Here is a 16,802-nt window from a genome sequence, read left to right as displayed (position 1 = left end):
AAACCTCAATGTGCACAGGAGATAGGAGATTTGAAATCTGCTCAGTTCCCATGTGCCTCTCGGGGTGAACTTCTTATTGCACTGGGTGTGACGCTCATGCTCAAATCCATGTTTTTCACACACTGGGGCCCCTAATATAATTAAGCCCCTTCAATTGGTATGCCAGTGAAGAAACAATCATTCTTTCTAATGTGGAGAAAACGCTGGCTATGCTAGACTTACTGCAAGATGGTTTATCCATCTCCAACATGGCATACTCCTAGGAGATTTTCATGGGTAATTTTTATGATGACTGAATGTGATTTTCACCTTATGAGCAAACTCTGGAATCTAACACCCATGTCAACTGTGCTTCCACCGTATGATGACACTGCTTCTGCAGCTAAGCTGCTACCTCCAAGCTGACCCTCAATCCTATCATCTAAGCACCAGGGTCAGTGTATATACCATGTTCTGTCATAGGAACAGAAAGTGACTCAAGAGAGAACAATGTGACATGTGATACTTTTTATCGAATCCAGTGGGTAAGACCTCAACTTGAGATACAAATGTGAATCCTTGGCTTCTAGACAGGGCAAGGGGAAAAGGCACTAAACTGAGCTTTAGAATAGCTCTTAGGTTATTGTAACAACAACAATAAACATAATACCTATGAAGTACATGACTGAACTTGTATTCTCATTAAACCTGTCATTTCATGTAATGAAATATGTTAACTGAAATCTATGTATTCCATTTCTTCATCTATTAGCTAAAGTTTCTTCCTATGGTCTCTTCCACTGTGAAAAACCTAATTTTATGGCTATCCTATTTATGGCATCCTGGAAAAGTTAGGTCAAGAATTTAAGAATATTGCTCTCTCAGCTTTGCACAATCAAGCCTTATCCAGAGACCTGCTGCTAACTATATGGCAGAGTGAACGTCCCTTAATGGGAGAGAGCCTGTTAAAATGAGTCATGAACCTAAGAAACTGTATAAAGATCCAACGATAAAAAGCCTTATACCAAGTCCTATCACCTACATAAAAGTAAAGTAAGAAATTCTGACTTCCCTCCACCAAAAAAAGGCATGGCACATTATTTTTGGACAAATTTGTAGATTAGCTCATGCAGTAGATTGAAAGTAGATAGCGTATTTGTTTAGGAGAGATTAACTTAAATCAGTGGAAAAATCCATAAATCCTTTTAAACTATAAACCAAGGGCGTCCAATTACAAGAACTGGTGGGTGTCTGCATGGGCTCAGCTGCTCCCTGAAGCCTAGTAACAAATGTCATCCCTTTCATTTGACGTGTGATTTTAAGACTGGCAGAAGGGGTTCTTAACCAACGGCAAATTTTGTTTGTTTAAATTTGAAACAAATCCTTGCCCATCCTCAATTTTGTTTTACTACTCTGCTTTTTAGTTAGAATATATGATTTCAGTTTCACAACACATCTAAAAAATTAAATGTGACATTAGGTTTATTATAAAGTTATTGAACTTACTGGGCAAGGAATGAAGGCTTCATGAAACTTCTTCGGATTGATTCTCAATACACCCTTTAAAATAAAAAAATTAAATCTGTGTAAATTTAACTAGTTACATACTTAAGATTTTTCCATACATAAGTTATTATCCAATAAAAAGTTTTAAAATTAATAAACAGTTCGATCTAGGAAACAAGTTAGATGTATGAGAACTATTCATTAAATCCATGAAACACGATTTACACTGATGTCTATAACACAGAGTTCCATCAAAAATTGAAAGCTCACACTGGCACCTTGCTGTGAACGGGCAGAGGTGAGAAGCGACAGAGCTTGGCGTGGAGTGGGAAAGTGGCAACTGTTGAGATTTTACGTGCCCCTGTATGATAGTCTTCAAATTTAAAACTTAAAGAACAAGGTTATCTGGGGATTACACCCCACCACACAATGGCCTTGTTTATTCTTTAAGACCTTTCCAAAACTGCTTGTTTCTGTGACAATCTTCAAAGTGATGCAGGTTGATTTCCAAGCTGACTACTCAGCCTCAAGGGACTGGATGCATAATTTTTACTTTGGCCCCTCTGCAGAGCCGAATGAGTCAATAATTCAAAATGGTCCAGAACCAACTCTTAATGTAAATGGGAATCCTGGCTCCAACGGCCAGGCCACCCAGTTTGCCTTCAATTTCATGTTATTCCAGCACCAAATCAGGGTCTGCTTCTATTTATGCACAGAGGTGCAGGTGGGGGCCCTCTTCAATAGCAGTTCAGTATTTTAGGCTCTTGCAGGAAGCTGTAACCCTCCCCACTTACAGCCGCATTTGAAGGCCACTGGAACACATAGATGGAGGCAGTTATTTTCCTAAAAGCCAGACTCAAAGGGTGTCTTGAGTAAGTGTTTTAAATAACATTTCCCCTCTAAAATATTGAAAGACTCAAAGATACACGATTAACAAAATAGGTGAGGGCATAAAATAAAGCAGAAAATAATTCTTTCTTTCACTGGTACAACCATGTTTAAATCACAAATTTCCACGCAACAGTTTATACCACTGTGTTAAATCCCACAGACTACTAGAAATCTTCTTTCAGTCCTTAATTCAATCATTATTTATTGAATTCTGCTTATATCCAAGCCCCTGAGACAGAAAATATTGGAAGGAAAATGATAATCAAGCTCAGTTCCTGTTTATAAATTAAAACATGAAGAATGCCATAAGTGAGGGAACAGCCTACTTTCAGCTGAGGGCACTAGGAAAGGCTCCAGAGATGGTGTCCAACCTGACACTTGAAGGAGGAGCCAAACTTGAGATAAACCAGAAGGGAAATTTAGGCAAGAGTGATTAAGAAGGCAAATTCTCTTCTACCATCTTGCAGTACTAGGGGAAGAGGGAGAGGGGCTGGGAGATAAGGCAGGCAAAGTTCCCTGAGGCCAGTCCCTTTCCATTAATGTCACTGCAATTTCATTTTTAGGACAGCAATTTGTTGTTGGGGAGAAAGGAAAAAGGCTTATTACATTTATCCTAAATATTCATCTACTCACATAACAAATATTTCCTGACAACTAGCATGACAGGCACTATGCTAAGTGATGGGGACACAATAGAGTAATAACTGACAGTCTCTGCCCCTCAGAGCTTACAGTCCAGTGAGGGGAAGACATTCCAAACACATAACAGTGAATTCATTGAAGTTAATTTTTAAAATTCATTTTTTGACCTAAGTTTTCTTTCAATTGTTATTCTTCTATCATCAATTCAAGCTCAAGTGATAAGCTTCAAGTGAATGGTTAGTACATGAAGGAGTACAGAGAAGAGAATGTCTTCTGCTTTGAAAGCACCTTTCATTACAGAGCACTGAGAGAGACCAAGGCGAGGCTGAGGAGAAAGAGGTGGCTCACGGCTGTATCTTACCTCTATTTTGTGTATGTGATTTTTTTTTAATGAGATAGAGTTGATGTACAATAGTATATAAGTTACAGGTGTATAACACAATGATCCATAATTTTTAAAGGTTATACTCCATTTATAGTTATTATATATTTCTTGGCTCTATTTAAAAACACAAATATTAAAAGGACCTAAAAGATTCTATCCTTGATTGTCTACCCCAAACTTCCTGAGATATAGAAGCATACAGGGAAGGATAGAAGCCTGTTCAAGAAAAACATTTGCCGTTTGACTGGAGCATACTCTTAAGAACTGGACCTCAGGAACAGACCCGCTGAGAGCACGGATCACACTAAGAATAAACTCCAGCAGAGTTCCACAGCAGAGCAGAGTCATCCCCACAGCCTAGCAGAGTCATCCCCACAGCCTGACGGAAGAAGCTGTCAGTAAAGCATGTCAAGAAATGGCCCTGAAACTGAAAAAGACTTCTAGCAGATGATTTGTCCCACTCACCTACATAAGCCCAGAACTTATATTTCCATATTTTTATGACCATCACCTAATCTGCCCCAAACCATCACCCCTCATCCTCAACTCTTTCCTAGGCCTGAAATTGACTGGTGAGGCTCCTACAACCTCCATCTCTTTTCTGAATGCTCCAGTGCCTCCTTGCCTCAATTGAAACCTGGCTGTCCTCTGATGTGATCACTTCCCTTTAAGAGCTCTCAAAGGGAGCCAATTTTCTCTCTCCTACTCTGTATATCTCAGGGACTAGAGGAAGAATGTTTTCCCTCAACTTCCCCATTGCAGCTTTAAAATTATTTCCCCCTCATTCTCTCTCAAAACCCCCAGACCCTTAGAAGTTCACGTTTAGCTCCTGCTGTACCTCCCTGGTACTGTCATCATCAAACCTCCTGATCGTAACCCTGATTTACTAATGTTTTGCCTCTTAGCACACTCTGTTTCTCTCCAGCCTCATTCCTATAAACATTTATGGGACCTCACATCCACATGGATGATCAGGCAACCCTCGCCAGACACTCTAGCCCACCCACCCTAGTCACTCTCTCCCATGTTCACAGCCTATATCTTGTTATCATTGCTAACTACACCACCTCCAAACATTGATTTTAAAATCAAGTATCACACTTTCTGATCACAATCTTCTATCCTTCCAGGTCACTAAGGTAGAAATTCCACTTCAACAATTCTTCATCTTCACCAAGACTTCCAATCCAGGGACCTTACCACATTTTTACCATTTATCGTTCTCCCACTACATTCATTCCCTTCCTTGGCTACCTCGTTAACATGGCCTGTCAGTACCTACTGCCCTTACAAATCCTGAGCCTTGGGTCCACACTTCCTCTTGTATTCAACTAGCAAAACCTCACTTTCAGTTGACTCCAGCTATCTGCCTTCCCCATCCTTACACCCAAGGAGCTGAATATTACTATAGAAAAATATCACACAACTGGGCTAATTAGCCTAACTTGGCAATCACAAACATGTTTTATTTGGCTTACAGGATGTTTGAATATGCTTAAAACTGAGGAATTTCACACATAAATATGTATTTCCAGACTTTCTTGAAAAACTAGCTAACCCTACATGGCAGCAACCACCTGAACTGGATAACAGATGCTTCTTGTATAGCAATAAAAACAGTCACAAGTAACATACCAGTTTATCACGTCACACACTGTTTTAAGAGCTTTATCTACCAACTAATTTAACCCTCAAAACAACCCTATGAGAAAGGTACTATTACCCTCTTTTTTATAAAATGAAGAAATAGAGGCACTGAGATGTGCCCACTTTCATACCACATTCAAGACCAAGCAGTCTGGTTCCAAAGTCCTTGCTCGTAACTGCTGCAGACTGCCTCTCTATTTGCCATAGTCACCATCAGGGCCTCTTCACTCATTTATGCCACCTGCTCACTTCTCCCCAGAAACCAGTACCACACTGCAACTTTCAACCTTCTGTATCTTGGCTAGTGGCAACATCATCCATCCTTTACCCAACTAAAAAACTTAGGAGTCATCCTTTATCACTCCCTTTGCCTTACCTTCCACATTTCATCCATCAGCATGTCATGCCAGTACTAGTGCCAAATCCATCCATTTCTCTCCATCTTCACTGCCACCACCCTTGGTCACATCTCCACATTTTCTTGCCTGATTGACTCTGACAGCCTTCTACATGTTCTCCCAGGTTCCACTCTAGGCTGTTCATCTCACAGTTGCCAGAGAGTTGTTTTAAAAGCATAAAATAGATCATGTCCTTCCCCTGCTTAATACAATTCAGTGAATCTCCATTGTTCTTAAATAAAATCCAACTCTCCAATACCGCCTAGAGACCCTACATGATTTAGCAACTGCCTACCTTTCCAATTTATTACCATATTGTAATTCCCTTTGCTCACTACATCTAATAGGCTTTCTTCTTGGTCCTCAGAAACATCAAGGCTTTTTCTGCTTGCCATTCTTCTACTAGCTGATATCTCTGCCTGTAATGTTCTTTTGCTAATTCTTCAAATGGCTGGCTCATTTTTTCCAACCTGCAGATCTCATCTCAGAGATCACCTCCTCGGAGAGGCCTAAACACCCTATGTCAAGTGGCTCTCTCTAATTATCCTCTTTCATCTTTCTTACTTCCCTGTTAGCATGCATCACAGGCCATAATTTCCTCTTTATTTCCCTAGTTGTTTTTTTCTATCTCCTCCAGTGAATTGCCTATCTACATACTGGTATATGCTTGGCACTTAGTAGGCAGTCAAGAAACACTTGTTGGGCTAATTAATTAACGTCTGCAGAGTAGAAGTTCTCCTACCACCTGGCATTAATGTTTTGAATATCATCTGTTCCTTCTAAACGACTGGGCAGTTCACTGTAATGTCACTATTCCTCCCTTTAACTCACACCCAAGTGTTCTCTAATTTTACTCTTAACAAATGGTGAAGGTCCTAGACACTAGCCCATCATGTCCTGTTGTCCTGGACTACAATTTCTTTCAAGGTCCCATTACTTTACATTAACATTTTATTCTAGGGGAAATGTGACTTCATGCCTCATACAGCCCTGGTGGCTCAGTCTGAACCACCTTTTGCCAAAGAACCAGCTAGGAACATGAAACCAGCCAATTCTACTATCTTCATACTTCACTATTACTTCAATATCACTTTGGTCATCACCCCAAAGCTAAGTCCCTTCCAGGCCTCTCTATCCCACACTCTCATTTCCCCTAACATCTCCCATAACAACCTCCCAATACTGTACCTATGGAGTGAGAAAAAACATATACTCTTTGATGTGAGAACTTGTTTACCAAAAAAATTTCAAAACTACATATACATGATCATGTGTTACTACTGGTCAATTCAAACACAGGAAAGAGATTTCTTTGGTCTCTGTGGACTACTCTTCACCATATAGGGCAAACCACTAATGAAATGTCAAATTATTGGGCAAAGTATTGAAAATAAAATGAAAATATTTTTCCTCTATCTAAAAATATCTCTATCGTTCAGTACAAGTTTCTTCTCCGGATGAGGAAAAGAAAAAGGATGTCACACTATACTTAAGTGTGAACACAAAAGTTAACAAATGCTTACATTTAAAAAATGTAAAAATAAATATATATACATATTTAATCAATTTAATTTTCTCCAACAGCATTCAAATATCTTTTCTTGTCTAGCTTTTTACCTTACCCATCAAGGCCTGCACAGATGGACTCTGTTTCTCTGCCTATGAAAAATCTTATTTACAGTGTTGTATATTTCACACAGTGACCTCATATCTGGAACCCATTCCCTTCCCATCTGCAAAGAACAACCGTTCTCATCTGTGGGGGGAGGCTCTGGCTGCTGAGTCTCATGATGTCACAGGCCAGGAGGAATCACTTACAAACTTCTGGGAATGAGAGTTGTTATATTGATCAACTTTTTGTTTTAATATTAGCAAAGAGTTGCTTCAAAAGCAAAAATTAATAGGAAGGAGTATAAATAATACCATTGCATAGTATTTCCCTCAGCCTCTCTCTGTAAATTCTATAACCAAAATTATAAGCAATTTTTCTTCCAAGTTGTAACAACCAAGGTTCCTCTCACACTTCTTCAAAGACAGTACTTTGATTCTTTACTCAGTCAGTAAACAAGTATTTATCCAATATAAACTTATTAAGTATCAATCAAATGCCAGGCATTAGGTTAATTTGTGGGAGTAAGACATGAACCTGCCCACAAGGAAGTGAACACTCTATTTGAGGAAGCATAAGTGCCAAGAAATGGTAATAAGTTTAGAATAAACGGTAAACTAAAAAGTCAACTTCAGGAAAGCGGTAACAGCTGATTCTGCTTGGAGAATTAAAGTGAGGCTTCATAAAAGGGGGACATTCAGGTAAGGTCAAGGACGATTACATTAAGATAGTGGGAGAAAGTATTCCAAGCACCAGGAACAGTGAGTACAGAGTCACAGAGTAATCAAAGAGCAGAGTTTTTACGGGAAAAGTTTTGAAGATCAGGGTGAATGGAGCAGAGCGTGCTGGAAGAGAATGGCAGGAGCTGAGAATGGGAAAAGCATGACTGGTCCTCATACACAAAACAAGATGAGGGCCAAGAAACTTGTAGATAAAATGGAGTTCAGTGTGTGCACTGAATAATAAACAGCAAATGAACAGATTTATGAATGGACAAATGTCCAACTGCAGCTTCAAATTTCCTGAGAGGCCTTATCCAGGAAATCCAAGGGAAGTTTAAAAAAAAAAAAAAACCAACTGTACTTCTAAAATCAGAATAAGCAACTAATGTGTTAAAAACAATTTTCCACTCAAGAGTCTATATTAAACACATGTGTACTTGGCCACAGGTAAATACAAAAAGAGGATAAAAAGGAAGAGAAGATGACAGTATCTGTTCATTGGCTGGATCTCCAGGCCAGAACACAAATATAGAAGCTGGGCACTCAGAATAAGAGAAAATGGAACACAGTCAACATTTTCAAGTGAGTCAGGTAACACATGGTAATGTTTTTATACTGATCTAAGAATTATAAAATAGATCTAATTCAAAGAATATGTGGCCCCTCCTCCCTCTTCATCTCGTTACCTACTATCTGCCTCAGAGTTCATGCCTAAGGAGACCTAATCCACCTTGCTCTATATTATTTCTCAGTTCATGTTTTCAGTAGTGTCACTGACTCTCCCTACTTCCTTCCCACACTGATATCACTCACTTAATAGGCCCAAATGAGTCATCTTTCAATATTCACTACGGGTGTCACCCTGTACAGTTTCCCGGTTTCCCCCAACATTCTCCCATAAACCCTGGTCACACTTTTATCTGAGCACTAACCCTTTATCCTTAGATCATCTGTACATACAACTACCTGCTCCAGTGCTGGGCTGCAAGCTCAAAGTACAGAAAGGCAATCTCATCCACCTTCATCTCGGGAGCATCCATGCGGTGTGCTCCTAACTATAAACTGGCTCACAGCGGATACTCAATAAATGTTTGCTGAGCCAAACTGCAGAATTAGCTGGTAATACTTTGTAAACTATAAAGCACTCAAAAGATATTGTCTGCTGCTGTTTACTGTTTCCTTTTCAACCTTATTCTCTGTCATTCAGCATCCATGTGCTCCACGCAAACTGGTTGTTGAAGCCACACCCTGTATCCCACTTCTGTCTTAGTAGCTCACACTGGTCTTTTGTAAAGCTCTTTCTCTCCCCTTCACTTATTCAAAATTCAAACTGCACCAATCTATGGCCTGGATCTAATATATTCCTTCCAAGAAAGAATTCCTAGACAACCCTAACTAACCAGAAGTAAGGGCCTTCTCCTCTCAAATCTCAGAGCACTTTCTCTCAGGCTTGTGGCACTTACCACCTCTAATTGCCTTGCAGATCTAAGAAGCAGGAAGCTCTGGGCCTCTTATGTCTTCATTTCTCTCAAAGCACACAGCACACCCACAAAAAGTTTAATGAGTAATAGATTACTTCTGATTCAACATAGTCAAGGAATAGCCTTCTAGTATGTTTTAAGCACCTGGATAAGTGTTCCTCTCTTCAAGCCTTCTGAAACATCTTCCTTGGACATGTAGGTTTCAAATATGCTCTTCTTCTTCCCTCGTGCGGTCTTGTTCTTTGACTTTTTGTCACCTGGCGAAGCACCAACACCATGTGGACCAACCAAAGAGGACACACCTAGAAACACGAGGCAGCAATCAACTCTTTCCTCAAACATCTCTGTATTTTTAAAACTGGAGGTATTTTATCTTTTAAGTTTAAAAAGATTAAAAAGAGAATGAAACTCCCTGATAATGATTTCAGATAGTCATAAAAAGGAAAAATGAGTTAGGAAACATGAAGAAAAGGCACACAGATGAGACCTGAATTTTAAATCAGCACCACAACATACATGAAACATAGCTTGAATAATGGGTTCAGTATGCACTGCTATTTATGGACACAAACTCTTAAAAATAGGAATTGCTAAAAGATGATCACTTTTCTAGAGGAAATTAAATAACTGTACTCAATATAACAATAAAGACAACAAGAAACCACACAATTCTAGAATAAATAACACAGGAGAATATTTAACAGGTCACCAAAAGAATTACAGTCCCCCTCAGTCCTAAGACCCGCCCTGATCTCCATTCCACTTTTATTTCAGGTCTCCAGTTGCTAGAGTAGATTCCATTTTCCTTTTGCTACCTCTGGGGGTCCTTAGGGGCCGGAGGTTCAGCCGATAGTTAGGATGGCTCATTACTGGTTCCAAGGTCACCTCTTCTCTCCAGATCCAGGAGGACCTCCACTGCTCAGCTTAGAGTTCTTCCTGCCTTGAGCAGCTCAGTTGTCACTAGCTGAAACCAAAGAGAGATAAGTGATTAAAGAGCAGTTAACTTGAAGCCTCCTCTGTGGCCTTGGAAATTTAGTACTTAGATGTACTTGGATGGCAAAGGAAATGTGGTGTCCCTCCTGGGTCCTGGCATCACTTTCTCCGGGGCAGTCAGTCAAGCACACCATCTGTCCTGAGTTTTTTCTCAAGGCCTTCATTCTCATGGGTATCACCAGCCTGCTTGTTTGGGTCATTTCAACTAAAAACCTCCACAAATAGGGCAATGAGGTGGAAATTAAGATGTTCTGCAGTTCTGTTCAGCTTGTGACATGCACAAGAGCAGGAGGGAATATGGTTTTGGAAAGTGACAGAAAGATCTAGAATCTAAAGGCTACTAAACCAGATACTCAAGAGATGCAGAACTTTGTAAGTTTAACCTTGGACAAATGATATTCTTCTATGAAACCAATTAATTCCTTAGAATTCATCAACAAAACCTAATTTATGGTCATAGCCTGATGTCCAAAACTATCCAGGGAATCCCAGATGGTTCACTAGCTTTTAAAAAATGGCAATATTGTAGTTAGACATCTACTTCTTACTCTTACCTGCCATTACTTCAAACCAATCATCTGACCAGAAGCTCAGGCAGCTGTTCCTAAGGAATACAAGGCGGCTGCCTGGATCAGCAGACTGGAATGTTGGCCCTGCAGCTGGCCCCTGGCCTTCCACCTGGATACTGAACATGTCATCACAATGTCTACTTTCTACTATCTGCTGGCCACCAGCCCAGGATTCAAGACTATACTTGCAAATCTTCAAAATCCGGGTGGGCAGACTGCTTTCCCATAAAGTGGATCAAGATGTCATTCTGAACACTAGCTTCCATTTCCTCTAAATTTCCCACACATCCTTCACCAAAATGATGTAATTTTTCTTTATATTGAAATTAATACTAACTCAAGAGAAGAGAAGCAACAGAGACAAAGAGTAACAGGCCACTTAGTGATACATGAAGAGGTTCAAAGATAAAGCCAAAAAGTTGCAGGAAGGGAGAGAAACCGATGGTGTCAGATAAACAACAAGGTAGTGGAAAAGGCACATAGAGGAGTCCAGACCATCTGCTGCTTTCATTCAGAAATACATTCATCCACTCATTAATTCAACAAATATTTCTGCAAGGTACTATAACAGATACAATGAAGGATACAAAAATTAATCAGACTTATAAAAATCATCTTGAAGAACAATTAATAAAAGTGGGGAAGTGATAAGCACTTTGTTTTTTAAGTATGGGTAAATGTACATATGATGGGGGAGTCTTTCCAGGTCAGGAAATCTAGGAGAGCTTCAGGAAAGATTTTATGAACTGAGAATGTGAGAAAAGCATACTGCTGGCAAAAGGAAACAAAAATAGAGATACAAACAGAAAAACAGAGACAGGTTCTTGCAAAGGTAATTCCATTTGGATAAGGTCCAGCCTATATGAAGGGAGGCAGGGACAAGGAAAATAAAACAATTTGGAAGGTCTACAAAACTAGCCCAGTTTCTCAAAGGTGGTAGGAATTTCAGAAGCATGAATGAGCAGAAGAGAAGAACAAGAGGTCAGAGAAACGTTTCAGGAGAAATTATCCTGGTGTAGCATTTAGTCATCTGGAGTTGAGAAAGACTGGCAGAAGCTGCACCTTAGGAAAGGACCAGAACAGACTGGGTGAAAGGAAAGGGAGGCCTGAATTAGAGTTGCAGCTTCAGACAATGAAATGAAAAGAGCCTTATTACCACGATATTACACAGGACAAACTGGCACCACTTGGCAACCAGGCATGTCTGAAGGAGGGCAAGGGAGTGACAATGCTCTGAGATTTCAAGTAAGGAGACTGGGAGATGATAACATCACTAAATCAGAGAGGATGATGCATTCTACTTGGGGTATGACATACCTCTACATGGCAATACACACCTCTATATATACCTCCACACATGGAAACGCATACTTCTACACCAAATACTTGAAAATTGGAGCACAATTTAGAGATAAACAGCAAGCCATTTGCATAAAAATGGTAACCCAAAGTTTTCTAGATTAGAGGAGATTGCCAAAAAATGGTAAGGTGATACAGAAGAGGGCCTAAGACAAATTCTGGCTTAGAGCAACTTTTAGGAAATGCAGAGGAAGAAGTAGAAAATATACAAAGAAGCTAATAAAGATATAGGGAAAAAAACCAATAGAGTCTGTTGATAAGAAAACAAGGGAGAAAATAACTTCCAAGGAAAACAGGTTCATGATTAGGGTCTCCCCTGACTGCTGAGTAAGAATATAAATAATGGCAGCCTTGGGTGGGAGGTGGGGTTGGGGCAAGCTGCAAGCAGGAGAAAGACAATCCAAAAACAAGAGCCAGAATCAAAAATGGAGCACTTCATGTCAAGTCTTGATAGAGGCAAGAGTTCAAAATTAAGGGGAGTTACTGCCAATTAAGTGAGATGGAGGTACACAGGTCTCGACTCAAATGTCCATAGGTCAGCTGCATCTGTAACTTTCCTTCACAGCAAATATCTCAGCTGGTACGACTTACCCCTAGCTTTTCTCTCTAGCTCAGGAAGACAAGGAATGTTTGGTTGGGCTCATTACTGCAACCCCGCTGGCTCCCACAGTTCCTAGAATAGAATAGCTTAATAATCACTCCTTAAATGACTAGATGAGTCTGTTTTCATGAACAAGCAGTGAGAACACCAAGCAAAGCAGGGTCATTCAGGGAAACCACACTAAAAACAAATCAGCAAAGAATGGAAAACACAGGGCCCAGGAAACCAAGGTGGCAATAAGCCAGACAGCTGAGCAGAGAGTCAAAGCCTGACTTTGAGAATCAGAGCACTGGAAGGAGATAGGAAGATTTTGAGTATATAAGATGCTAAGCAGAACCTAAACAAACAAGCAACCTTCCTTTCCCAGTGATGCAGTTGTGAGGGCCCACTAAGCCTGGAGAAATCCTGGGCACTTCCTACCCCGAGACACTGAAAGCACAAGTCAGTTTCTAATCCTCACCAGCTTCCCGAATGAGGGCCACTAATATACTACCCAACTGCTCACTAGCTCCTGGAGAGCGTGTTTTGCCGTGGAAATAGCTGGACATTCTGAAGAGTTGGACTTGGGATTAGGATGAACAGGCAATATTGGTCAATAGTGTCACATGGTATAAAAAAAAAGCAGGAATGAGGAGGAATGGAGGAAAAGCACTAGACTTGAGAAATGAAGAAAGCACCTGGGAGAAAGAATTGGTATCTTGAGATCCAATGTATAGCACAGAGCAAGTGTCCAAAAATTTGAATAAATGAAGCCTATCTGGGACAGAAACCAGGTTACAATGAATATATACTAGTGAGAAATATGAATAAAAAGGCCAAGACCAGGGTGAGGCAAGCAAGGCACCTAAGGACACAAAATTTATAAAAGTAAAGTAATACAGATGTCAACCCGACACTTGCAGGACTCTGAGAGCAAATGTCTCATTAAATGTTTGTGCCCTAAGGCATCTCACTTGCCTTACCCTAGTCTCAGCCTTATGAGTAGCAAAAGCAGATGAAATTTAAGAACCTAGGTAGTGAAGGAAATTCAAGGAGATAAAGTCAATAGTTAGGTTTAAAGAAAGAAAAGGTTAAGCCTATTCAGAAGCTAAAATGAGGCCAATGGAAAAAGACAGTTGGTAAAAACAAGTGAAAGAGAGGGGGAGGATATAACTCAAGCGGTAGAGCACATGCTTAGCATACATGAAGTTCTGGGTTCAATCCCCAGTATCTCCTCTAAAAATAAAGAAATAAACCTAATTACCTCCCCCCACTAAAAAAATAATAAAATTGGGGGAGAGTATAGCTCAGTGGTAGAGCGTGTGCTCATACGAGGTCCTGGGTTCAATCCCCAGCACCTTCACCAAAAAAAAAATGTGAAAGAGGATATAATTAATGCAATAAAGCAAAAAAAAAAAAAAAAAAGGATGGGATTAAAATTAATCCACTGAAATTTTTAAACAAACAATTTACATTACACATAAATAGGAAAGACATAAAATAGTTAATGTTAAGACACTACTTTATACCTTTTTTAAAAACAGCCAAGAGAGCCCTATTTCATAGGGCTGAAATAAAATTCAGCTTGCATAAAATTCGAATGTTTAAAAATGAGACAGAGAAACAGACAGGAGGAAGGTAGGGGAAAGGATGCCCAGAATGGCTGAGTGAGGGGTTTGACAAATATTATCCTCAACAATAAAAATATCCCCAATAACAAACTTATCAAAACCAACCATTTAAGGATCTGGACATTAACCAAAGACATCAATAAATTGAGAAGTGTTTATTCAAGAAAATTTACTGAATCTCAACAACAGTGGAATACGTGGTGGGTTAGCCCGTGGCTCCTCCAATCCCACAGCTACTCCCTGTTCCTTGGTGTGGAAGTTCTACTAGGGCAGGGGCAAACTGTGATGACTGGCAGCCCCACTGCCCAAGAGACCTAAATTTATTTGGAGCAGAGCAAGAATTCCATGCCCAGGGACATTTTCAAAAACAGCAGTGATTCAAGGGGCAAAAAATCAGGGAAGGACAATATCAGAGCTAAACTGAGTTTGCAAAACTAGTTAGGGCAAGCAAGAGATCAGCAGACCAACCATAAATGTAACAAGGAGAATCAGGGAATGAGACAACAACACTGCATCTTGATAAGACTCTACTTTTTTCTGCTGTATGCATGCTCAAAACTGTAAAGGCACAGGAGAGAAATGAGTGGGTCCTAGAGAGCTACTCATCCCTGGATGAATGTGAGCCTTATAAATATAGAAGGCAAAAGCCAGGGCAGACTTGTAAACTAGCTCAATTTTGAATGCATTTCCCAAGTCTCACAAGAGCCAGTGACAAAGGGTGGAGGCCCCACTGTTCCAAGGAATTTAAACACAACTTCTGACTAATCATAGGCTTACCACTAAGATATGCTTACTCAAGGGCAACAACCAGAAAGTCACACTTAAACGTTTAAAAAAAAAAAAAAAAAAGAAAGAAAGAACTGAGCAGAAACATAAGCAGCTACACAATACAGGAGAAACAGACTCCACAGAATTAGCCCATGTAAGCCACTAAACAAAAAGAGCAACCACTTCCAACTCTGGAGGAAAAGGAATCAGGTTGAAAAATATATTATCAAAAATGTTCCAGGTTCCAACAAAAAATATAGGATATGAAAAAAAAAAAACAGAAAAAAAAAAAACAGAAAAATGTGACCATAGACTCAGGTGAGGGATAGCTTCAATAAAAACTCTCTCTAAGCGAGCCTGGATTTTGGGTTTAGACAACAAAGACTTCAAAGCAGCTATTATAAATATGTTCAAAGAATTAAAAGAAACAATATTTAAAGGAAAGTATGATAATAATGATCCATTAAGTAAAAAACATCAATAAGGAGGTAGAAATTATTAAAAAAACCAAGTGGATATTCCAAGTTGAAAGATAGAATAATTGAAATTAAAATTTCACATGATGATTATACTTCAATAAAAAGAAATTTCACATGAGTTCAACAGCAGATTTGAACTAGCGGAAGAATCAATGAACCTAGAAAAACAGCTCAGTCAATATTATCCAATCTGAAGAAAAGAAAAAATAAAAATGGAAAAAAAAATTAAATCCAAATTCAGGATTTGTGATAAAAAGTCTGACTCCATTTTTTGATGACTGACCACTAACTTAAGTTTCACCTCCTCCTTCCCCTTTAACCCATCCTAGACAGGTTGATAAGAAAGTCCACTGCATCCCCATCTTTTTTGGCACAAGAGGGAAATTCAAATTTCACAAATCCCCAGTCTGTGTATGGGACGTTCTCTCTAGTCCCCTAACCATTATAAACTCATTCCTTCCACCTGGCTCAAGCCAGGCCAAACATCCTTATACCCACCCTACTCTCCCCAGGAGTCTCTTGGGTGAGTAATCAATTTTCTCTCAAATTCTCTTCATGTATGGCGTACAATCAATACAGACATCCTACTAATTGGGAACAGGTCCATTCCACTTCCAAAGGGTGACCACAGAACAGAAATGAAAGAGGGGACACATCTATGAACTTTACAGAAATGAAAATGATTATAAGGGAATCAATGAACAACTTAAAATCAATAGACAACTTAGATGAAATGGACAAATTCCAAGAAAGACAAATTACTGAAGCTGAATTAAGGGAAAATGAAAAATTTAAATAGACACATAAAAATAAAGAAATTAAATTAGTAATTTCAAATCTCTTAATTGGGGGGGGGGAGCCCAGATAGTTTCACTGGTGAATTCTACCAAACAATAGAGAAAAAATAAAACCAATCCTTTTCAAACTCTTCCAAAAAATAAAGGAAATATTCCTGAACTAATTCTATGAGATTAGTATTCCCCTGATACAACGGGCAGATAAAGCTATCACGAGGGAAAAAAAAAAAAAAAAACTCTTTTAACATTTAAATAGTTCATAGTCAGTTTTGTTAATCTGTCAGTTCATTTATCAGTTAATAGGTCAGTTTTGTCAATTTGCATTATTCTAGGTATTTGTTCATTTTACCTAAAGGTTCCCCTTTT

The 16,802-nt window shown here is 39.3% G+C and overlaps 1 protein-coding gene across 2 annotated transcripts in view; it reads right to left on the bottom strand.

Moving 5' to 3' along the window:
• Positions 1-16,802, bottom strand: part of DIS3L2 (DIS3 like 3'-5' exoribonuclease 2) — a 321,952-nt gene that overhangs the window by 268,975 nt on the left and 36,175 nt on the right. For both annotated transcript variants that reach the window (XM_074364485.1, XM_074364486.1), the window contains exons 2-4: positions 10,076-10,224; positions 9,405-9,562; positions 1,486-1,539 (exon numbers count right to left, since the gene is read on the bottom strand). In XM_074364485.1, coding sequence (XP_074220586.1) covers positions 1,486-1,539; positions 9,405-9,562; positions 10,076-10,127 — 264 coding nt within the window. In that variant the 5' untranslated portion in view covers positions 10,128-10,224. The remainder of the gene's footprint in view (positions 1-1,485; positions 1,540-9,404; positions 9,563-10,075; positions 10,225-16,802) is intronic.

This window comes from Camelus bactrianus, chromosome 5 (genome assembly GCF_048773025.1).
Source record: "Camelus bactrianus isolate YW-2024 breed Bactrian camel chromosome 5, ASM4877302v1, whole genome shotgun sequence".
In the NCBI taxonomy this organism is placed as follows: domain Eukaryota; kingdom Metazoa; phylum Chordata; class Mammalia; order Artiodactyla; family Camelidae; genus Camelus; species Camelus bactrianus.
This window is presented reverse-complemented; position numbering and strand designations above follow the sequence as displayed.